The sequence below is a fragment of the Anolis sagrei genome, chromosome Y (genome assembly GCF_037176765.1).
Source record: "Anolis sagrei isolate rAnoSag1 chromosome Y, rAnoSag1.mat, whole genome shotgun sequence".
Lineage (NCBI taxonomy): Eukaryota > Metazoa > Chordata > Lepidosauria > Squamata > Dactyloidae > Anolis > Anolis sagrei.
In genome coordinates this window covers 63,586,261-63,610,880 of record NC_090035.1, presented here as the reverse complement: position 1 = coordinate 63,610,880, position 24,620 = coordinate 63,586,261, and the positions used below count along the sequence as shown (strand labels likewise).

Below are 24,620 nucleotides of genomic sequence, written 5' to 3'. Positions count from 1 at the left end.
CCTGCACTTTAACATGGTCCCTTTCTAGCACTTCTAACACTTTAATAGCCTAAGGACATTTGCCTCCTAGCCCAGCCCTCTGATTGTCGCACTTCCCCTGACACTTCTTAGGGTTAATTGCACTTCGTAATTATGAACTGAACCCAGCACTTTATTTGTTCAGTCATGATAGCTTTTAATCATTTTTATAATGTTGTCTGATTTTATGTTTATTGATGCTTGATACTGCTTGTTTTTCGATGCTTATTTTAACCTATTTTCTTGGGCATGTCCCTTTGTAAGCCGCCCTGGGCTCGTTCGGGGAGATGGAGGCGGGGTATAAAATAATAATAATAATAATAATAATAATAATAATAATCAATGTATGTACCCAAACATGCCCATCTGTTGCAGTTCCGCATCACCATGTCCACACATAAAGGTACCTCTGTCCAGAGTTTACATTCAGTTCAAATGGTACGGTAATAGTTATCACAATTCTCTGAGTACCAGTTCTTATGGAGCCAAAACAACACCATTTATATATCAGCAGGCATGAAGGAATCCCATGGTTTGTATAATATATTTGGGAATAAAATCAACACTGTGATTCAACTTAAACTACCCTGGCTGCATCCTATGAATTCCTGGGATTTGCAGTTGCAATTCTCAGTCAGAGAGCAATATTGCCTTGCAAACTACAAGACCCAGGATTTCAAAAAAATGTAATATTGACAGTTAACTAATGCCTCAATTGTCTAGTCTGGATAGGCCTTTGGAGAGGGAAAGCTATACAATGGCTGGAATGTTGAACAGCAGAACCCCACATGGCGACATTTTGTTGCAGCCGCTGCTTGTATATTATATGATCAACCTGGCAAACTGTTACTACGGGATTCACTAAAACATGCCAATCTCTTTACTATGGCAGCACTCGCATCTTGATTTGAAAACATTGCCAGATTAACATTAACAGGATTGCGCTTTCTGGTTGACTGAGGATTATCCTGGAGGTTTTAGAGCACATAAGATTTTTTAATTGTCTCTCTTAGGCACAATAAATGTAGGATCTCCCAACTCCCATGAAGTGTAACTAAGTCTCACCTGCAAGCGTGAGAAGAGCAGGATGGAAATAGAATAAAGAAGTCTAGTCAGCTGGTGATTAAACAATGCAATGACACCATAGCAGTGCTATAGAATTTTGATTCAGATTTATTGTAAATTCTGTTGGTAGAGCCCTTAAATAACACAAAACTCAACCAGCCAACATAATACTTGGTTGCTCATTATCCTCCAACTCTGTTTTCTCCTCAGATACCAACAGTCATATGGACCCCTTCACCTATGGTGAGTGATATTACAGGAATATATTACTATTGAGAGTCTTTTGTTCCACATTAGAGAGAGGGTCTTTCTAGCCACACCAGGATAAGATATTGGGCAACAGGGCTGGAAACAGAGATGTCAGCGGTTTAGCAACACTAGAGGGAACTAAGACATATGGCATTGCTTATATGTGCCATCCAAAGTACCTTAGCTTGGGTGCTGGCTATCCTGGTCATGGAGACTTGGCGCCTATAAAGGAGGAAGTATGCAATGTCTGACAGATCCACTTGAAGTAAATCAGGTTAGGTCAACTAGATCAGTTCCATCACATTCAGGTCATAGAAAGTCAGGCTCAGTCAAGTATATCAGATTAGCACCAGTCTAGTCACAGTTAGTGACCTGGTCAAGATACTGCAGAGCGTACAGAGTGGGAAGCATTAACTCACAGATGGCTTATTCTTGACCCAACAGGACCAGGGATAGCTCCCAGCCAAGCTGGAAAAAATATGAAGCTTCAGCAAAGTCAACTGAAGTCTCTCAGAGGCTGGTGGAACTTGACATCTCCTGGACATTGACTATGATTCTGAAAAAGTCCACAACTGTTTCTAAATTCCATGACCATAGATAGATGGGGGAAAAGTCATCCTAGGAGAAGAGGGTGCCCATATCCAAAACAGGATTATTTATGAGCTTTCTGAATTGGACCTCCTCACTGGATTGAGGCTGATCGAGGGTCCTGATAGGCAAGAGTGTGAAATGTAAACATCATATTTTGACCTGCATTTTCCTTTTAGACTATGACACATTGCGCACAGTGGGGATGGTCCTGGCCATCATCATGTTTGTGCTGGGAATCTTGATAGCACTGAGTGAGTTCCTTTTTCTTCATGCTTGCTCTTTTAATGCCTTTGCTACCAGCATTTAAATCCCATTGCTGCTGCTTCCTTGGATCCAGGGAATGAGTGTTTCTAGCCTTTAATACTGCTCAGTAGAAAATGTACAGGTGACATTTTGAAAAATTCCAGAAGCCAGGATAGTTGCCAATGAAGTATTTCCAAAGGTCAAAATCTAGGAACTCTCTGTAGTTGTTGCAATCCCAATGTTTGATACAAACTGTATACCTGAGATGTTTTGGTCAGAATTCAAATCCACATTTATCTACACTGCTTGACTAGTCCAGTAGAATCATAGAATCTTAGAGTTGGAAGAGATCTCATGGGCCATCCAGACCAATGGATAACAAAAGTTGCAATTAACACAAAAGAGATTTGTGTTAATTGCAACTTTTGTTTCCCATCCAGTCCAACCCCCTACCAAGAAGCAGGAAAATTGCATTCAAAGCTCCCTCGACAGTTGGCCATCCAGCCTCTGTTTAAAAGCCTCCAAAGAAGGAGCCTCCACCACACTCCGGGGCAGAGAGTTCCACTGCTGAACAGCTCTCACAGTCAGAAAGTTCTTCCTAATATTCAGATGGAATCTCCTTTCTTGCAGTTTGAAACCATTGTTCCACGCCCTAGTCTCCAGGGCAGCAGAGTAGTGTCTACTTTGACTGACAACAGCTCTCATTCCCTATAATATGATTCCTTTAACTTGAGGTACCAGGGAACAAATCTTGATTTAGTGACAAGTACAGCAAAGACCCCGCCTCTGGCCAATTTTCTTGTCACTATTTTCTCTTGCTTAACTTGCCTCAGAGTGTTATGTCTGGATACAATGAAATTGAGGAAGAGAATAATATGCACACCACCACAGTTTCTTTAGAGAAAGGGCAACATTTATATCTAGTGGATAAATACAAAAAGATTCATTTGGTTGCTAAGCCAAACTAGAATGTTATAAATACATTGTAAAAAGCTTTGAAAAAGGTCTTTTATTTCGTTCTCAGTGAGGCAGAATATACCACAGAGCAATACAAAGAAAGAAAGTAAACACACAGACTCTAGCTACATAGAGTACACAAACTGTTAAGGGATTCTCCCAAAATAGCAGAGCATCCAAAAACACAAACAGGATACTTAACTGAGCAATCAGTTCACAGGAAGCAGAAGGTGAGGTGTTTTAACTGCAAAAGAATTATTGAGCTTAGGAGGCAAAGATGCAGAGTTCATTCTTTAAAGTTTCAAAAATATTTATTTTAATATATATATAAGAACTACATTTCTTGATAGAAAAGAATTGGGTCTAAGCTTCTCTCTAACTCCTTTGCTTGTAAGGTTCAAAGGAAAAATGTCCAACTAGTACATTTTATATGATATTTTTATTCAAAATAATTGAGTTATTTACAGTATAGTAAAAATAGTTAGTGAGAAACGGAGGGAGGGAAGGAAGTGCTATATAAATTGCACTAACAAAAAATACAATATCACCAAAAAAAACCCCACTACATTTCTTCAGACACACTGGGTAGAGCAGTGGTACCCAACCTGTGGTCCGTGGACCACCAGTGGTCCACAAGAACAAAAATATGGTCCACGGCTTCACCACTCCTACACTGTTGCCTTGAAACCAAGAGTGACTGGTCTTGTGAAACCCTCTTATACTTCTGAGTCAATGGGAATGTCAAGAGAGGAAAGGCTGACTACCCACAAAAGGTTACTACTACCACATCGGCTCTAGATTATTAACTATGGTTTTCTGTAATTTGTAACTCTTATTGTACTAATGTGAAGAGTAGTCCCTGATCAAAGTGGTCCCTGGTCAAAAAAAGGTTGGGAACAACTGGAGTAGAGTTGAGAGAAGACTGCATGCAAAGATGGAAAAAGCAGAAAAAGAACATAAGATTTCAGTTAGAAAATGGAAGGAGTAAGATAGATAGAGACAGGAGCCGGAGGGGAGGGGGGATTCCTTCAACCTAGCCTAAAACTAACTAATTGCTCCTTATTGAGGACTGCAGACTTGAGCAGTGTGACATTGACTTCCAACACAAACAAGGGGAATTACATTTTACTCAGCATTCACACATATATACACATTCATTCATCATAATGTATACATTACCGTCTCCTCTTCCTTCTCCTGGAAAAGAGACCCAAAGTAGGCCAGATTGCATTCCAGGAAATCTGCCATTCTGCAAATACACCATCACTCTCTGTCCCTCAGAGAACAGTGGTTGGTGGGAGTCTTCCTGTCTGCCACAATTTTGGAATAGTAAAGTGTCTCTTTTGTAGCGTATTTCTTGCTGACATTGTTCCAAATTGTTGTAAACGAATGACAGGTGTTTTCCCCAACTAAAACATTCTGATTCCATCAGTTCCTGGACAGGTATTGGCTTTTCTTCCTTAAGTGATAATTAGTTTTCCTTCTTAACGTAAGGAACTTCTATGTTGACTGGACTTAGCTTAAAAGAGTCATTGTCTCTGGTAATGTAAATATGTTGTTTTCCACCAAGAGTTAATCGCTTGTCTTTGGTCATCAATGCTAGCAGTTCTGCAGTTTTTAATTCCAGTTCATAAATTATCCTTTTGTAGTTTTTAGGCTTCAATCTTAGGATGGCATCTCCAGGCCTCAACCATAGACCTTTCATACCATTTCATTCAAACCACATATCATATATTCATCACAAGAATAGGACTATACAATCAATAGGATTTATATTGATATTGACGGTATAGTTCTTGATTCAGTTTAGGACTAGCAACTGGATTTAGTTTTTTTATTTAAAAATAGATTATATAACAAAAATGTGCCACATAGAAAAATTCAGTCCTTTGGCGCAGTCTGTTTATTATGTGGTTTTAGCTTCCTTGTATACTCCCTAGTACATCAAAGGATGCATATTTGCAAATCTGATAGAGTGTATGGAATTTTCAATATATGTAGAATTAGCAGCTGAGGATGTATAGAATTAATGAAGCAACTCCCATTGATCCCCATGGATCTCTCTTTTGAGCTGGGTTGCACTGCAAGGATCGTTTACATAGTGTATGCAGAGGAGCATATGTTCACAGAACCATTCTCTCTCAATAACCCTCTTCGGTCTGATCCCTACAGAAATGCATACATACACACAGAGATTGTAGATTTTGCACATCAAACGTATCCCTGTGTCTTTTCTTCCACTGATATTTGCTTCCTTTATTTCTTTATGCAGGTAAAAAATTCAAGTGCAAAAAATCTGACCCCAGGTAGGTGGTCCACTCTCATGCATCCCTTCTGCCTTCCTTTCTCACCTGAACTCTTATCTGCCCCTCCCCACTCTGAGATGCGGTACCTTTCCCTCCCTATTCACTTGCACCCTTTTTGTGTCTTCCCCTCTGCAGCCTGTCGGATCCCAGGGCAGCAGGCAAGACTTCCAGTAAGTGATGCGGCATTGGAAGGGCAAGTAGTACCTTATTGCCATGTGCTAGATGGGGTTACACTCCCCCTGAAGACGCAGGTTCACAGCTTGGGTGTGATCCTGGATTCATTGCTGAGCCTGGAACCCCAGGTCTTGGCGGTGACCAGGGGAGCATTTGCACAGTTAAAACTCATGCGCCAGCTGCACCCATACCTTGGGAAGTCTGACTTGACCATGGTAGTCTACGCTCTGGTTACATCCCGTATAGATTACTGCAACGTGCTCTACGTGGGGTTGCCTTTGAAGACTGTTCGGAAGCTTCAAATAGTCCAACGGGCAGCAGCCAGGTTGCTAACAGGAGCGTTGCTCAGGGAGCACACAATTCTTCTGTTGCGCCAGCTCCACGGGCTGCCAGTTTGCTTCTGGACACAATTCAAAGTGCTGGCTTTAGCCTATAAAAGCCCTAAATGGTTTTGGCCCAGCATACCTATCCGAACATATTTCTCCTTATGAACTATCTAAGATGTTAAGATCTTCTGGGGAGGCCCTGCTCTCGGTCCTCACAGATCCGTTTGGCGGTGACGAGAGACAGGGCCTTCTCAGTAGTGGCCCCTCGACTGTGGAATGCCCTGCCTAGGGATATAAGATTGGCCCCCTCCCTTCTGACTTTTTGAAGAAAGATTAAAACCTGGCTTTTTGAGCAGGCCTTTGCTGATCCAGCATAATTATATGAAATCATGGAACAACATGGCGATGCAATTGAATAATGATTTTGATAAAGAGACGCTACAACAATGTTTTTATGTATTGTCAAAGGCTTTCATGGCTGGAATCACTCGGTTGTTGTAGGTTTTTTCAGGCTATATGGCCATGTTCTAGAGGCATTCTCTCCTGACATTTCGCCTGCATCTATGGCAAGCATTATGGCTTTGTATGGTTCTTTATATTTTTATATTTTATGCTAAATATTTTAACAGTATTTTATGATTGTTTTACTTATTTATAATTGTTGAGGCATCAAATTTTTGCCAACTGTGAACCGCCCTGAGTCGCCTTCGGGCCGAGAAGGGCGGTATACAAATATGGTAAATAAATAAATAAATAAATTCATGGATTTTGCCCTGTGTAATCCTATCTGGGAGCTCAGTGATGAACTCATGTTTCATCCTGTTTTAGTGTCAGAGCCAGTCCTACCATTAGGCCAATACCAACCAACTCATGGCCCTCCAAATGCTGCTGGACCATATCATCCCTAGCTGGGAGAGCTAATATTTGAGGACTGGTGGAAATGAGTGAATGAAACTTTATTTATAGCCTACCCTATCTTCCCAAAGTGACTCAGGGTGGCTTGCAACAAAATACACAGTGGCAAACATTAAATGCCAATAATAATACGGTATATAAACAAATAAAAAACAACTCAAATTATAAAACAACTTAAGTAAACCAGATGTAACACAATACACATAATTATAAACATATCAAATCCTTAAAATCTCATTAAAATCTTTAAAATTAGGCTAAAATTGTTGGGGGGGGGAATGGTAAACAGCAGATTAACAGGGCGGATATTGGCATCTAGGCAAGAGTGCATATAGATGTACTTATTCCTCCTCCTCTCCATAAGCTATATTGCATATAGGTGTTTTAAATAGCTTTTTAAAAGAGAGGAGGAAGGAGGCCATTTTTAATTCTTGAGGGAGAGAGTTCCAGAGGTGAGGAGCTGTCACAGAGAAGGCCCTTTCTCTCATTTCCCTAGCCTCACTTGAGACAGGGGTGGGACCAAGATGAGGGCTTCCTCAGCCGACTATAGAGTTTATGTTGGTTTGTATATGGCAGTGGCTCTCAACCTGTGGGTCCCCAGGTGTTTTGGCCTACAACTCCCAAAAATCCGTCAGTTTACCAGCTGTTAGGATTTCTGGGAGTTGAAGGCCAAAACATCTGGGGACCCACAGGTTGAGAACCATTGGTATACGGAGATGTGGTCTTTCAAAAAGCCTGGGTCCAAAGTGTTTAGGGCTTTATAGGTAATGACCAGCACTTTGTATTTAGCCTGGAAGCAGATCAGCAGCCTGCAGAGCTGCCATAACATAGGAGTTGTCTGCTGCCTGTATGGTGGTACTCCAGTTAGTAATCTGTCCGCCAATCTCTGTCTTCAAAGGCAGTGCAGAATGGGCCGCCCATTGTCATATTATTGAAATACCAGATGTGGGTGGGGGATATCAGCAGCCTTTCGGCTTTTCCTTCTGAAAATCCTGGCTGTTCCCCTCTATGTGAGGACAGAAGTGCCACATAACTTATTCTGGACCACCATAAACTAGCCTTCTGCTTAGGTGCAGTGAAGAATGCTATTTGACAATTTGACAAACTACACTATTTGACAAACCGCATCTCCCTCTACAGACCAACTCGGACACTGCAGTCATTGGAGGAGGTCCTCTTTTCAGTTCCATCCCCGTCCCAAGCACGGCTGGTGGGAATGAGAGAAAGGGCCTTCTCCGTGGCTGCCCCCCACCTCTGGAACTCCCTTCTTAAGGAGTTAAAGATGGCCCCTTCCTTCCTTGCTTTCAATAAACAGCTGAAGATGTACCTTTGCTCACTGCCTTATGAGGAGGAGCAGTAGTTGGTAGTACTACTATTATACCTCTGATTAATAATTGCCATCCGTATCCGTAGGAGCCCCAGGTGGCGCATTGGGTTAAACCCCTGTGCCGACAAGTCACAGGTTCGAATCCGGGGAGAGGCGGATGAGCTCCCTCTATCAGCTCCAGCTCCTCATGCGGGGACATGAGGAAGCTTCCCACAAGGATGATAGAAACATCAAATCATCCAGGCATCCCCTGGGCAACGTCCTTGCAGACAGCCAATTCTCTCACACCAGAAGCGACTTGAAGCTTTCTCAAGTTGCTCCTGACACACACACAATCCGTATCCGTGCCCTGCTCACCCCACCAGCTCAATAGATCTCTTGAGCAATGATTTGCCCCAAAGAAATGGGAAATTATTGTTTCCATTTGATGTTTGATGTTTTGTCTTATGTCTGTTGGGTTGTATAAATTGGGTTAGTATAACCCAATTTATGTTGGGTTGTATAAATTATGTTAGTATGGATATATTGTTGTATTCGGAGATTGAATGTTTGCCTTTTATGTTTGGAATCTGCCCTGAGTCCCTTTGGGGATATAGAGTAGAATAGAAATAATGTTGTTGTTGTTGTTGTTGTTGTTGTTGTTATTGTTATTATTATTGTTATTATTATTATTATTATTATTATTATTATTATTATTATTATTATTAGAAACACCACAAGATGAGTCCACAGCAGACACTCTGCTGGCTGTTGTATATATTTCATCTCCAATGTTGAGTAAGATACAACTACAGCCTAATAGTTTTTGCCCGTGAATTGGGTGGAGGGGGGAATACTGTCTCTTCTTTTTGTCAGAGGCAATCTTGGGTTGGCCCTGTTGACTTTCTGACCAAAAAGTGTCCTAAAGATTCATTTTAACCATTGCATTTCATCCCATAGCCCAGGAAAGACTTCAGTTCTTTCTGTTGGGCAGGGCTTGTGTCCCGCACGTGTGTATGTTCATATCTGTCTGTCTGTCCTACACCATCTCATTGCGAGGAAATGTATGAGTGGGTGGCTGAAGTTCCCACACCTGAGGTACATTCCCACCCACCTTGTGTTACCATGGCACTTGCTGACGTTGCAAGAGATTCTGAGGACTCTATGGTGGTGCCATGGCAACTGAGAACACTTTTCCTGTATCAGCTAGGAAGCCCGCAGGGAGATGTTGTTTGCCAGGGCTCCTAGATATTGGGAACCATCTCTCTCCGTCTTAATCACTATGGCATTCTTTCTGTTTCTCACATTGTTCACTGCTTTCTTTCTCTTCACTGTTCTCTTCCAGCTCCAGCTGGCAGCGCATAGACGCCGTCTCCAAGATGTGCTACTCCCGACTGGCTGGGGGATGAACTGCGCCCAGGAACATTTGTCCTGAGACCTTGGCACCTTGGCACTGACAGCCCGGGAGGGGGAGGGGGCTCTCCGTTCTATCCTCAACAAGGGAGGGGCAATTTTTTAACCAGTTAGCTCTTGCGCTTCCATTGCATGATGGGAGCAAGCACCTGGGCAGGGCTGGGGCGCTGCTCTGGTGATCTAGTAGCGTGGCGGTCTTTTCTGCCAGTCAGTTTCCCAGCTGGCTCCCACTCTGCTGGGGGGCTGGTTCCTATGACCCACCTCCCGCAAAGGCCCCTACGATTGCAATAATGCTGCCTGCTGCTGCCGTCGCTACCCTCTCTAGAGAACATCCACAGGAAAAGAAAACGCCCCTTGCTGTAGGGCGCAATAGCCTTTCATTGCGCTTGCTGCTTTGCTTTCTCTGCCTCATGCTTTGCTGCAAAGTCCAATGACCATCACAATCACAAGGAGAAAGAGCTCCATTGGCCCTTGGCTTTTAAAAACCAGAAATACCAATGATATACAGGGTGGATGAGCAAGGGGTTCAGCCATCCCCGGATCCAAGACTAGGGCTGGCCTGGGACTGAGAATTAACAGGGGTGGGGTTACTTCTGTGGCATACTTTCTGCTTCCCTGTGGAGGGCAGGGGGGCTCTCCACAGCTTCTTCTCGCTTGTACCATTCACTTCTCTGTGTCTCATAAACGCATGGAGCCAAATTTGATCAATCAATAAATATGGATTTTTTTCTAACTGATCTCTCTTGTGTCGGTTTTTTCTTTCTTTCTACTTCATCGCACTAGAGAATGAATCCACTTTCAATCTGATTTCTGCCTCTTGCTGAATTCTGGGGTTTGTAGTTTAGCGTAAGTCATCTTGTTATGGTCTTACACAGTTCCATCTTATCTCCTGCATATGCCATCAATTGGGGACCCCTCCCCCCAGCACCAACCACCGCTCTGGGCCAAAGTGAAGAGAGGGGGGCCCAGGGGACAGTTCCATCTTGTCTCCTGTAAATGTCATCAGTTGGGGACCCCTCCCCCCAGCACCAGCCACCGCTCTGGGCCAGAGTAAAGAGAGAGGGGGCCAGGGGACAGTTCCATCTTGTCTCCTGCATATGTTATCAGTTGGGAACCCCTCCCCCTGCACCAACTGCTGTTCTGGGCCAGAGTGAAGAGAGAGGGGGCCAGGGGACAGTTCCATCTTGTCTCCTGCATATGTAATCAGTTGGGGACCCCTCCCCCCAGCACCAACCGCCGCTCTGGGCCAGAGTGAAGAGAGAGGGGGCCAGGGGACAGTTCCATCTTGTCTCCTGCATATGTAATCAGTTGGGGACCCCTCCCCCCAGCACCAGCCACCGCTCTGGGCCAGAGTAAAGAGAGAGGGGGCCAGGGGACAGTTCCATCTTGTCTCCTGCATATGTTATCAGTTGGGAACCCCTCCCCCTGCACCAACTGCTGTTCTGGGCCAGAGTGAAGAGAGAGGGGGCCAGGGGACAGTTCCATCTTGTCTCCTGCATATGTAATCAGTTGGGGACCCCTCCCCCCAGCACCAACCGCCGCTCTGGGCTAGAGTGAAGAGAGAGGGGGCCAGGGGACAGTTCCATCTTGTCTCCTGCATATGTAATCAGTTGGGGACCCCTCCCCCCAGCACCAACCGCCGCTCTGGGCTAGAGTGAAGAGAGAGGGGGCCAGGGGACAGTTCCATCTTGTCTCCTGCATATGTTATCAGTTGGGGACCCCTCCCCCCAGCACCAGCCACCGCTCTGGGCCAGAGTAAAGAGAGAGGGGGCCAGGGGACAGTTCCATCTTGTCTCCTGCATATGTTATCAGTTGGGAACCCCTCCCCCAGCACCAATTGCTGTTCTGGGCCAGAGTGAAGAGAGAGGGGGCCAGGAGACAGTTCCATCTTGTCTCCTGCATATGTAATCAGTTGGGGACCCCTCCTCTCAGTACCAACCACCGCTCTGGACTAGAGTGAAGAGAGAGCGGGCCAGGGCACAGTTCCATCTTGTCTCCTGCATATGTCATCAGTTGGAGACCCCTCCCCCCAGCACTAACTGTTGCTCTGGGCCAGAGTGAAGAGAGGGGGGTCAGGGGACAGTTCCATCTTGTCTCCTGCATATGTAATCACTTGGTGACCCCTCCTCCCAGCACCAACCAATGCTCTGGTCCAGAATGAAGAGAGAGGGGGCCAGGGGACAGTTCCATCTTGTCTCCTGTGATATTCTAATAATATAACATAATGTAATATAATATAATATATTGTATATACATATAATATTTATAATATTATAATGTAATGCAATATAATACTAATAATAATATGATACAATTATATATTTATATTACATGTAATATTACTAATATTACAATATAATGGTATAGTACAATATAGTAATATTTAATATTGATATTGTACTATGTTAATAATATAATATATTGTATGTATATATACCTTGTAAACTGCTCTGAGTCCTCTTCAGAGTGAGAAGGGCGGCATATAAATGTTGTAAATAAATAAAAAAAATAAAAAGTGAGGCTGTTAAAGGCAGAACCTGGATGTAAAGTGGATTCATTCTCTAGTGTGGTGAGGCCCTTTATCTATCTGTAAGATGTCCAGCTACTACGGGTTTTACTCCAAGGCTTTGGACACATTTGCAGTGGTCAGGGGGTAGGGTAGAAAACTTAAATAAATATACCAGGAGTACAAAACCTCTCTTCATACCCTTCCACATATTTTCCCTCTCGCTCCAGAATTAGAGTGCGTGTAAGACAGTGGTTCCCAACCTGTGTGTCCCCATGTATTTTGGCCTACAACTCCCAGAAATCCCGGCCAGTTTATCAGCTGTTAGGATTTCTGGGAGATGAAGGCCAAAACATCTGAGGACCCACAGATTGAGAACCACTGGTCTAAGAAGTCCTTATCATGTAGATCTTGGCAGGGGAGATCCTATGACGGGCTGGTTTTTGAACATTTGGTGAGGAATCCGGATCATAACAACATGACTTACACTGAATCCAAATGTTACTTCATCTCAATATTGTCTCCACTGACTGGCCTTACTTAGAAAACCAGGGATTGAACCTGTGACCTTTCAAATGTGCATAATAGGCTCTGTCCACATCACACCTACTTGCACTTGTGGGTCCGTTTTGTGGTATTCAGCTGACAGAAAAGGCTGGATTCGTCCCGTGGAATCTTTCAAGTTTAAAGTTTCTTCATTGAGCAAAGATGGGCGATGTCATAAACAAGTGGATTGAAAAGATGCAGCAGAATGATAGGTGGATGATGTCATAACCAAGTGTCAACTTTGCTTAAAAATGGGTTAGTCTTTGGACGAAATATTGGTGAAAACCATGGATAAAGAAAGCTTTGCCCTCTTTACAACAACAAAAGACTAAACTGTAGTCCACGCTCTGGTTACATCCCGTATAGACTACTGCAAAATGCTCTACGTGGGGCTGCCTTTGAATTCTGTTCAGAAGCTCCAAATGGTTCAATGGGGGGTAGCCAGGTTACTAACAGGAGCGGCACTCAGGGAGCACAGAACTCCTCTGTTGTGCCAACTCCACTGGCTGCCAGTTTGCAACTGGGCACAATTCAAAGTGTTGGCTTTAGCCTTTAAAGCCCTAAATGGTTCTGGCCCAGCTTACCTGTCCGAATGTATCTTTCCCTATGAACCAGCTAGGAACTTAAGATCATCTGGGGAGGCCCTGCTCTCGGTCCCGCCTCCTTCGCAGATGAGATTGGCGGGAATGAGAGACAGGGCCTTCTCAGAGGTGGCCCCTCGGCTATGGAACGCCCTGCCTAGAGATGTCAGATCGGCACCCTCCCTCCTAACATATCAAGGGACAGGGCCTTCTTGGTGGTGGCCCCTCGACTCTGGAACTCTCTCCCACAGGAGATCAGAACCGCCCCTTCTATCCTGAAATTCAGGAAGCAGGTGAAGACGTGGCTATGGAGACAGGCATTCGATGAGTGAGCCAACACCCGGAGATTGGATGGAGGATGATGAACATTAAATTTAGTGGGACGACTGACCATTGTATTTATTGAATGTAATTGCTGTTTTGCTGTTTGATGTTTTAATGTTTTATTGCAATAGGAAGTAGGATATTTACTGATTTTATGTATTTTACAGTTGGAAACCGGTCTGAGTCCCTCAAGAGAGGTGAGAAGGTCGGTATATAAAACTTTTAAATAAATAAATAATTAAATAAAGTTAAAACCTGGCTTTTTGAGCATGCATTTGCAAATGCAGTGTAACAGACTAATTTAGATCTACGGAACAATTGGATGATGCGACGGAAAAATGATTTTAGTAATGAGACACCGAAGACTTGTGTTTTATGGTTTTTGTTTCCTTCTACTGCTTTTAGATAGTCTATATTATATGTTAATGTTTTAAATTATATTTTATGAGTTGGTGACATTGATTGCCAATTGTAAACTGCCTCAAGTCACCTTTGGGCTGAGAGAGGCGGTATATAAATATGGTAAATAAATGAATAGATAAATAAATACATAAAAAGAAGTCATTTCAACCTGGAGGCCAGTCCTTTTGTCCCTACTGATCTCCAGTCTGGCAGAGTTCAGAAGTTTGAGGTCAAACTGGAACTCTGTTAAGACACAGCCTAAGCCACAGTAGCTTATAGAATCATAGAATCATAGAGTTGGAAGAGACCTCATGGGCCATCCAGTCCAACCCCCTGCCAAGAAGCAGGAATATTGCATTCAAATCACCCCTGACAGATGGCCATCCAGCCGCTGTTTAAAAGCTTCCAAAGAAGGAGTCTCCACCACACTCCGGGGCAGAGAGTTCCACTGCTGAACGGCTCTCACAGTCAGGAAGTTCTTCCTTATGTTCAGATGGAATCTCCTCTCTTGTAGTTTGAAGCCATTGTTCCGTGTCCTAGTCTCCAAGGAAGCAGAAAACAAGCTTGCTCCCTCCTCCCTGTGGCTTCCTCTCACATATTTATACATGGCTATCATATCTCCTCTCAGCCTTCTCTTCTTCAGGCTAAACATGCCCAGCTCCTTAAGCCGCTCCTCATAGGGCTTGTTCTCCAGACCCTTGATCATTTTAGTCGCCCTCCTCTGGACGCATTCCAGCTTTCCAATAAGCAAGTTAGAAGATCCAGGGGCTGCACTATGCCCATCCCTGTTTCAGATGAAAGGCTGGCAAACTTTCAAATTATGTTTATTATTGACTACTTGGGGATATTAATGAAGATATTACTGTGATATAGACTTTGGAATTTCAAGGTGACTAGTCCTCTGTTATTTTGTATGGTATGAATTCCTCCCAAGCTACAAAATCACATTATTCTTCTCCTTGGTGACTATTTCATTCTTAATGTTCTGGCAAAGGATCTGCAGCAAGGACATCAGGACAAAGCTATAGGACACTGAGCATATCTGCATTGCATCAGTAGTTCAGGATAGCTTTGGCATGGGTTTCTAAACTCCCAGTACCTTAATTAATAGTAGTGGAAATACTGAACATATTGTGTAGGAAGAGAATGGAACTGAAAAACTTGAGAAACTGGAGAAAACAAATAGAATTACAACAGGAAAACAACAGAGAGTAAACAATCAGGCACATCAAATCACCTCTCAACAAAAGATCCCCCCCAGGCACTTCCAAGCCATTAAATGCTAATCAAGGTGGTCAGTTGAAACATTCACACCTAGCTCCAGCAGACAAAAGTCCTTTGTCCCACCCTGGTCATTCCACAGATATATAAACCCATTTTCCTAGTTCCAACAGACCTCACTACCTCTGAGGATGCTTGCCATAGATGCAGGCAAAACATCAGGAGAAAATGCCTCTAGACCATGGCCATATAGCCCGAAAAAACCTACAACAACCCAGTGATTCCGGTCATGAAAGCCTTCGACAATACACAAATAGAATTATCAAATTTCTAAACTTTTACGACTCAGGAGCAGTACAGAAACAGGAACCACACACTGGAAAGGCCACCGTACATACATTGTGTGCATTCTCCCTTTTAACCACCAGAGGGCAAACAAATACAATTGGTAAAAGAACAATTTTCAACACACGAACTGAAACATTTTAACATATGCATTAACCACCAGTGTTTTCTTCATATGATCAATAGGGTTGTGCAGGGTTTCTCAAAACGGGCTCTGGCTGTTTCGGCTGTTCCAGTCCTTTTAAAGCCATAACAACTAGGCATGGCTAGGCATTGTCGGAATACTCGTAATTTGGAATAAAGTCAGAAAAGTTACCTTTTGGAATCAATTTTGAAATTATTTTAAAAACAGGAAGTCCCTTTGCCTTTTCGCAGCTTCCCTCACCATTTTTGATCCAACTCAGGAAGTGAGTCGGAAGTGAGTCAGCATTTGGAAGCAAGCAGCCTCCCAGCATTCAAGCTGCTTGCCTCCCAGCCAATGAGGGGAGAAGTTTTGGGGAGGGGAGGGGTTTCGGCACGGCAGCCATTGCGCTATATAAAGGGCAGCACACTGCTCAGAGGCTCATTGTGAGCCTGGGAAGGGAATGGGAAAGAGAAAGGGAAGCTCGGAAGCTCCAACTAGTCCAACGCTCGGCAGCCATGATTTTAACAGGAGCGAAGTGCAGGGAGCATACAACCCCCCTGTTGTGCCAACTCCACTGGCTACCGATCTGCTACCGGGCTGAATTCAAAGTGCAGGCGTTGGCCTTTAAAACCCTAAATGGTTCCGGCCCAAGCTACCTATCCGACCGCATCTCTGCCTATGAACCCACCAGGACTTTGAGATCTTCCAGGGAGGCCCTGCTCTCGATCCCGCCTGCTTCTCAAGCTCGGCTGGCGGGGACGAGAGATAGGGCCTTCTCGGTGGTGGCTCCTTGGCTGTGGAACGCCCTTCCTACGGACATTAGACTAGCACCATCTCTAATGGTATTCTGCACAAAAGTGAAGACCTGGCTGTTTGAGCAGGCGTTCGAATAATTAGTGCAATGATTGGTTAATGAACACTGGAATGGAACAATGGATGACGAATCTGGAACATGTTTTTGATGACGAGATGACAGTGAATGGGTATTGTAATAACTGTTTATTAATTGTGTAATGTGTTAGGTTGTTAACTGTTTTTATACTGTAGCACTGAATTTTTGCTGTTCGTATTTGTTGTGAACCGCTGTGAGTCGCCTTCGGGCTGAGAACAGCGGTATATAAGTAAGGTAAATAAATAAATAAATAAATAAATAAATAATAAGGGAGGTTGTGAAGGGAGGTAGGAAGAAGAGCGTTGGAAGAGCAGGGCAAGCGGAGAAGGGCAGTTGCCTGGCTGGGCTGCCTGTCTTGCCACTTGTGTGTTGTTGCTGTTGGGGTTTGGGATGGATGGGCGACACGTGGGTGGGTAATATTGGGGTGTGAGGGTGTGTGGAATGGCGTGGGTGGAAGGAAGGAACAGCACAGAGGAAACAAAGCACTCCAACATTTGAAAAAGCCCCAGCATTGTAGCAGGTCTTTCTGGCCTGGCCTCTGTGTTGTGTTGTTGTTGTTCATTCGTTCAGTCGTCTCCGACTCTTCGTGACCTCATGGACCAGCCCACGCCAGAGCTCCCTGTCGGCCGTTACCACCCCCAGCTCCCTCAAGGTCAGTCCAGTCACTTCAAGGATGCCATCCATCCATCTTGCCCTTGGTCGGCCCCTCTTCCTTTTGCCTTCCACTTTCCCCAGCATAATTGTCTTCTCTAGGCTTTCCTGTCTCCTCATGATGTGGCCAAAGTACTTCAACTTTGTCTCTAGTATCTTTCCCTCCAGTGAGCAGTCAGGCTTTATTTCCTGGAGGATGGACTGGTTGGATCTTCTCGCAGTCCAAGGCACTCTCAGGACTTTCCTCCAACACCACAGCTCAAAAGCATCGATCTTCCTTCGCTCAGCCTTCCCTAAGGTCCAGCTCTCACATCCATAGGTGACTACAGGGAATACCATGGCTTGGACTAGGCGGATCTTTGTTGCCAGTCTGATGTCTCTACTCTTCACTATTTTATCGAGACTGGACATTGCTCTCCTCCCAAGAAGTAAGCGTCTTCTGATTTCCTGGCCACAGTCTGCATCTGCAGTAATCTTTGCACCTAGAAATACAAAGTCTGTCACGGCCTCCACGGTTTCTCCCTCTATTTTCCAGTTGTCAATCATTCTTGTTGCCATAATCTTGGTTTTTTTGACGTTTAGCTGCAACCCGGCTTTTGCGCTTTCTTCTTTCACCTTGATTAGAAGGCTCCTCAGCTCCTCCTCGCTTTCGGCCATCAGGGTGGTGTCATCTGCATATCTGAGGTTGTTAATGTTTCTTCCAGCAATTTTCACCCCAGCTTTGCATTCATCCAGCCCCGCACATCGCATGATGTGTTCTGCATACACGTTAAAAAGGTTGGGTGAGAGGATGCAGCCTTGCCGTACGCCTTTCCCAATCTTGAACCAGTCTGTTGTTCCGTGGTCAGTTCTGACTGTTGCTACTTGGTCCTTGTACAGATTCCTCAGGAGAGAGACAAGGTGACTTGGTATCCCCATACCACCAAGAACTTGCCACAATTTATTATGATCCACACAGTCAAAGGCTTTAGAATAGTCAATGAAGCAGAAGTAGATGTTTTTCTGAAACTCCCTGCCTTTCTCCATTATCCAGCGGATATTGGCAATCTGGTCTCTCGTTCTGTGTTGTACATTACCTTAATAGAACTAGATCTCCCATCAATTCAAGCTACCCTTTGAACACAAACTATCCTTTCTAAAGGTGTGAAATAAACTTCCAAAACCACAAAGGTCTCTGCTGTTTTTTTTCCCTTTGTTTGACTTGCGTTGCAAGAAAAGACACTACAAATCCCATAGTCAAAATCTCCTTCCTAAAGGTGTGATAAAAAGGTAAAGGTTTTCCCCTGACATTAAGTCCAGTCATGTCCGACTCTGGGGTGTAGTGCTCATCTCATTTTGGGATTTTCCCAGTAAACAGAATGGTAGTGGTGGTGAAAGAGTTGTGAAAAATGGGACCGAAAACTGCACTTTTTTGCCAAGTTGCACATCCCTATTCCTTACCAGAGTGCATGCTAATTGTTGGATGGCCAGCAGAGGGCGGAAAGCCAAAAGTAAAAAGTGCAGTAATTGAAGGAGTCCAGTGGAGCTGCTTTCAAAAGTTAGAAGGGAGGTGGTCCTGAAAATCAGAATAAAATTCAAATTAAAAAATAAAATAAAAATCAATATAGGTATAGTCTATTAAAGTATATATACATATGTTTTCATGTTCTGTATCAATAGTGATTTGATTTTATTTTTTGCTTTTGCTTTTGGGTTTTTTTTTCCTTATATGCATGAATGAGCACAAAGAAAAAATTGCAAAAGCAGGTTTACCGTTGAAGATGCAAAACAAAGAAGTAGACTGGGATCATTAGATGTTAAACTATATTTTTCTGCTTGTTCATTCGTTTGGTTCAAAAAACAGATTACGCCGAGTAATAAGAAACAATGGTCTAATAATTATTGAAATTTGCTTTTTAAAGGATATATTTTAAAAAGATGTATCGATTGGCTAGAATGAATAAAATGCATGTTTCAAATGAATGCTGGAGGTGTGGTCAACATGTTGGAACACTTTATCATAGGTGAAAAGTTATTTAACAGATAGACACAGGTGCTTTTTTAAAAACAGCAAAAAATTAAATAAGGCCCCCTCTACACTGCTATATAATCCAGATTATCAAAGCAGATAACCCATATTACCTGCTTTGAATTGGATTATATCAGTCAACACTGCCATATAATCCAGTTCAAAGCAGATAAACTGGATTTTATATGGTAGTGTAGTAAGTGCCTAACATAATTGTGGATAGAAACAGAGTAAATAAATAAATAAATAAATAGTTATCATTATTAGGTTTGAATCAGAAGACGTCAATGAATTAATTCTTTTTCTAGCAATAAAAGTAAGATCATATCCATTTAAACCTGTAACTGCTGTAAAGAAAATGGGAAGTCATCTTAATTTTTCTATTGTCTCTGACTGTGCTTTCTTTCTTCTTTTCTCTGTATACCAGTGTTTCTCAACCTGGGGGTCAGGACCCCTGTGGGGGGTCGCGAGGGGGTGTCAGAGGGGTCGCCAAAGGCCATCAGAAAACATAGTATTTTCTGTTGGTCATGGGGGTTCTGTGTGGGTAAACTATAAATCCCAACAACTACAACTCCCAAATGGCAAGATCTATTTTCTCCAAACTCTACCAGTGTTCACATTTGGGCATATTGAGTATTTGTGCCAAGTTTGATCCAGATTCATCATTGCTTGAGTCCACAATGTTCTCTGGATGTAGGTGAATTGCAACTCTAAAAACTCAAGGCCAATGTCCACCAGACCTTCCCAGTATTTTCTCTTGGTCATGGGAATTCTGTGTGCCATGTTTGATTCAATTCCATCATTGATGGAGTTCAGAAGGCTCTTTGATTTAAGGTGAACTATAAATTCCAGCAACTCCAGCATTACCAAATGACAAAATCAATCACCTCCAACCCACCAGTATTCAAATTTTGGGCGTATCGGGTATTTGTGCCAAATTTGGTCCAGTGACTGAAAATACATCCTGCATATTAGATATTTACATTACAATTCATAACAGTAGCAAAATTACAGTTATGAAGTAGCAATGAAAATAACGTTATGGTTGGGGGTCACCACAACATGAGGACCTGTAATATGGGGTTGTGGCATTAGGAAGGTTGAGAACCAGTGCTGTATACCAATATATCTTTCAAGGTATTTGGAAATTCTTAATAAAAACATTTTAAAAATAAGGAAAATACCTTTTTTCGTGTCAGGAGCGACTTGAGAAACTGCAAGTCACTTCTGGTGTGAGAGAATTGATCAAAAATAATGACCAGAAATGATTTACTCTCGATTTAAAAATAGATATGAAAGCATTGAAATGGTTCAAGAGTTTCCATAGCCCATATAAAAAGCAATCGCCTAACATAAAATCATTTTTTTGCAAATGAACAGTACATTTCCAATATATTTCAAGTTCTTTCATGACAATTCTAGGATATACAGTGGGGCCTTGGTATCCACTGGGGTATGGTTCCAGGATCTCCACAGATCCCAAAGTCCATGGATGCTCCCATTAGATACAATGACATAATTAGTGATATGAAATGGCAAAATCAAAGTTTGCTTTTGGATCTATCTAGCACAAAAGCCGGGTTGCAGCTAAACGTCAAAAAAACCAAGATTATGGCAACAAGAATGATTGACAACTGGGAAATAGAGGGAGAAACCGTGAAGGCCGTGACAGACTTTGTATTTCTAGGTGCAAAGATTACTGCAGATGCAGACTGTAGCCAGGAAATCAGAAGACGCTTACTTCTTGGGAGGAGAGCAATGTCCAGCCTCGATAAAATAGTGAAGAGTAGAGACATCGGACTGGCAACAAAGATCCGCCTAGTCAAAGCCATGGTCTTCCCTGTAGTCACCTACGGATGTGAGAGCTGGACCTTAGGGAAGGCTGAGCGAAGGAAGATTGATGCTTTTGAACTGTGGTGTTGGAGGAAAGTTCTGAGAGTGCCTTGGACTGCGAGAAGACCCAACCAGTCCATCCTCCAGGAAATAAAGCCCGACTGCTCACTGGAGGGAAAGATACTAGAGACAAAGTTGAAGTACTTTGGCCTCATCATAAGGAGACAGGAAAGCCTAGAGAAGACAATTATGCTGGGGAAAGTGGAAGGCAAAAGGAAGAGGGGCCGACCAAGGGCAAGATGGATGGATGGCGTCCTTGAAGTGACTGGACTGACCTTGAGGGAGCTGGGGGTGGTAACGGCCAACAGGGAGCTCTGGCGTGGGCTGGTCCATGAGGTCACGAAGAGTCGGAGACGACTGAATGAATGAACAACATCTATCTATCTATCTATCTATCTATCTATCTATCTATCTATCTATCTATCTTTTCAAGTCATGGATGGTTGAAGCCATAGATACAGAATCCATGGAGGAAGAGGGCCAACTGTAAAGTTACTTTCATGTTTCTTAACAAAGCAAGATTTGACAAAATACACAGCAGCTAAATATATAATTTAGTAGCAAAAGTGCAGGTTAGTTGCTCTTATGACAGTAAGTCATAACAGGATCAAGTATGTGTGTGTTAAAGAAAATTATTATGTGCAGCTGCTAATGTAGGTCAGCTAGTAAGTTTGGACCACACCTGGTGGGATATAACTGTCTGGTTTTTAGAATACAGTTCAGCTTTTGCTCTGAGGAGCATTTGCTCAGGCATTTTGCTCAACCATTTCTACTGCTCTCTCATTTGGATGAAGATGAAGAAGCCTTATTCTGTATTGCTTACAAAGATTATGTAAGTTTGTTGCACTGTTTGTAACATTGCAAGTTTATGTTTTAATAAGAGTAAAGTTTTTCTGTTTTTCCCCCTCTTGCCTGGGTGCAACATTATTGTGTCTTCTGCATCGGACTTGACTGAAATATACTTAGCGTGACAGGATAGACCACATCAGCTCTAGTTTCTTTGATATGGTCATCATAGTTTTTTATGGGCAAGCAGTTGGCAACTGGTAGATACCATCTGTTCTCAAAAACTAGATCCATGAAACTGAGGATTGTGACCCAGAGTTTAGAGGCTACTTTGGTTAAGAACTGGGATAATGGCTCAGGTAGGACTATGTATCCCAGGAGGCGTTGCCAGTGAACTGAAAAGGTGGTGGGGTGAATCCGTCACTCTGTGTACGGCTACCTCGCACCACTGCTTCCCCATCACACAGGGGAAATGTAGCCAAAGCTACGCAGATCTTTGAAACCAACACAGCACAAGCAAGCTCCCGCATTTTGAGGGGAGCTTCTGATGACAATTATTTGTGTATTTAAAACATTTATATTTGGCCCTTCGCACCCCACAGGGGACTCAGGGCGGAGCACAACATATATACGGCAAACATTCAATACCGGGACATAAAACTATAAATGTATATACAAACATTAAAATCGCTGATATCGACTTTAAACTCAGTTCCACTCTGGTTGTGGGTGGGGTCTCTGCTGGAAGTCCAGAGATGTAGTGATGAGCTGCATGCCTATCAATCTGTGGACTGGTGGGGAAGCATCCTAGGATGTGATGATGTCATAATTTCCCGGTTTTACAGGAGGGAACAAATGCTTCAACATAGGAAAAGGACTGGTTGAACTCAGTTTAGGAGCTGAGTCTTCTGTTTCTGAATACTAGAGCTGGGAAGGAGGGTTCATTTTTCTAAGTGGGAGAAAAGTTATCCAGCAGTTTCTTTGAAGTAGTACTCAATACTAGTGGTTGTAGTCCAGTGTTTCTCAACTTTCCTAATGTCGCGACCCCTTAATACAATTCCTCATGTTGCGGTGACCCCCAACCATAATGTTATTTTCCTTGCTACTTCATAACTGTAATTTTGCTGCTGTTATGAATTGTCATGTAAATATCTGATATGCAGGATGTATTTTCATTCACTGGACCAAATTTGGCACAAATACCTGATATGTTCAAATTTGAATACTGGTGTTGGAGGAGGGGCGTATGATTTTGTCATTTGGGAGTGGTAGTTGCTGGGATTTATAGTTCAAAGAGCATTCTCAACTCCACCAGCAATGGAATTGAACCAAACTTGGTACACAGAACTCTCATGACCAACAGAAAATACTGGAAGGGTTTGGTGGGCATTGGCCTTGAGTTTTGGAATTGTAGTTTACCTACATCCAGGGAGCACTGTAGACTTAAACAATGATGGATCTGGACCAAACTTGACACAAATACTCAATATGCCCAAATGTGAACACTGACAAAGTTTGGGGAAAATAGACATTGACATTTGGGAGTGGTAGTTGATGGGATTTATAGTTCACCTACAATCAAAGAGGATTCTGAACCCTACCAATCATAGAATTGGGCCAAACTTCCCACACAGAACCCCCATGAGCAACAGAAAATACTGTGTTTTCTGATGGTCTTTGGTGACCCCTCTGACACCCCCTCATGACCCTCCTAGGGGACCCAACCCCCAGGTTGAAAAACGCTGTTGTAGTCAAAGGCCTTCTTTCTTTTCTTGGTTCTATTGTAAGCAGTTAGTAGAAAAACTGGAAAATATCACCTTTTTTGGATTGCAACTCCCCAAATTCACTGCCAGCTTTTAATGGTGGCAGTTTACAGTCTGGCCATCATTTTGCACCTTCTCCCCAACATAGTCACAGGTACTTACCTTATAAGTTAAAACAGAAGAGTCCCTTTTCGTACCATTTCCACCTGGCTGGCTTTGCACCACCATTTTCAGACCCCCCATTTTTGTTCTTTCCTCAGAAATCTGTCTTGTAGGCAATTCCAGCTGTTTGTATATTGGTTCTAGTTAATGGCTCTGGACGATCCACGTGGCCTTTGCTGCTCATCCAAGCGTACAAAGGAGAAGGTTGTTTTTTTTCTTCTAAATGGCTCTAGATTTGGTTACAGCCTGCCGTCATGTACAAAGAGATCTGGTACTTCTGCTTAATGCTCCCCTGAAGCACACACACACACCACTGGCCGGACTTTATATATACCCACACACTTGGAAATGTACGAACACGTGCCTTGTGACTCACACCCACTCCATAAGTGCCAGGAAGTGGCAAGAAGAGGAAATGACTGGTGGGGCCTTTCGTTCCCTTACAGATGCCCGGCATGCCGCACGCCTGGTGTTGTGAAGCATCCGCCATGAAGGTGAGTGACCCTCGGTCTCTTTAGCGTAGACTAGACCACCCAGGTCTCCCTTCTAATAATAACTTACATCCCTCCTCCCATTTATTTCCTGTCTCTGGAACAACTTACCAGCCAGAAGAAACGTTTCTGCTGGGAATGAACCCTTTGGGCTGGAATTGTCGGTACAAGAACGAGGCCTTCGGAAATGAAAGCCACATGTCCCCAATTAGGATGGGAGGGAGCCTAAAATAAGGGGAAAGAGTGTAAGATAGGTAGGTAAACTATATGGTAAATGCCGCATTATGTTTGTTGGCACCTTGGTCTCTCTCTTTCAAAGACACTCTGCCATGGAGAGAAACGAAAGACATAGTGTTATACAT

The 24,620-nt window shown here is 43.3% G+C and overlaps 2 protein-coding genes and 1 long non-coding RNA gene across 3 annotated transcripts in view; 2 read left to right on the top strand and 1 right to left on the bottom strand.

The window, feature by feature from the left end:
* LOC132780223 (FXYD domain-containing ion transport regulator 7) overlaps positions 1–10,296 on the top strand; it is a 38,203-nt gene extending 27,907 nt beyond the window's left edge. Inside the window, exons 2-6 of the mRNA XM_067462209.1 lie at positions 1,294–1,326; positions 2,100–2,174; positions 5,396–5,429; positions 5,565–5,599; positions 9,496–10,296. Of these exons, the coding sequence (XP_067318310.1) occupies positions 1,294–1,326; positions 2,100–2,174; positions 5,396–5,429; positions 5,565–5,599; positions 9,496–9,515 (197 nt within the window). The 3' untranslated portion in view covers positions 9,516–10,296. The remainder of the gene's footprint in view (positions 1–1,293; positions 1,327–2,099; positions 2,175–5,395; positions 5,430–5,564; positions 5,600–9,495) is intronic.
* Positions 10,297–18,330: 8,034 nt separating this feature from the next.
* LOC137095460 (uncharacterized) lies at positions 18,331–24,260 on the bottom strand. The gene is made up of 2 exons (XR_010908850.1): positions 23,768–24,260; positions 18,331–18,710 (listed from the first exon to the last, which is right to left on the bottom strand). It is a non-coding gene; the product is annotated as an uncharacterized lncRNA (long non-coding RNA).
* The window catches only part of LOC132780222 (FXYD domain-containing ion transport regulator 5-like), a 31,537-nt gene continuing 31,066 nt past the window's right edge, over positions 24,150–24,620 (top strand). The window contains exon 1 of the mRNA XM_067462145.1: positions 24,150–24,261. Within this exon, the coding sequence (XP_067318246.1) occupies positions 24,214–24,261 (48 nt within the window). The 5' untranslated portion in view covers positions 24,150–24,213. The remainder of the gene's footprint in view (positions 24,262–24,620) is intronic.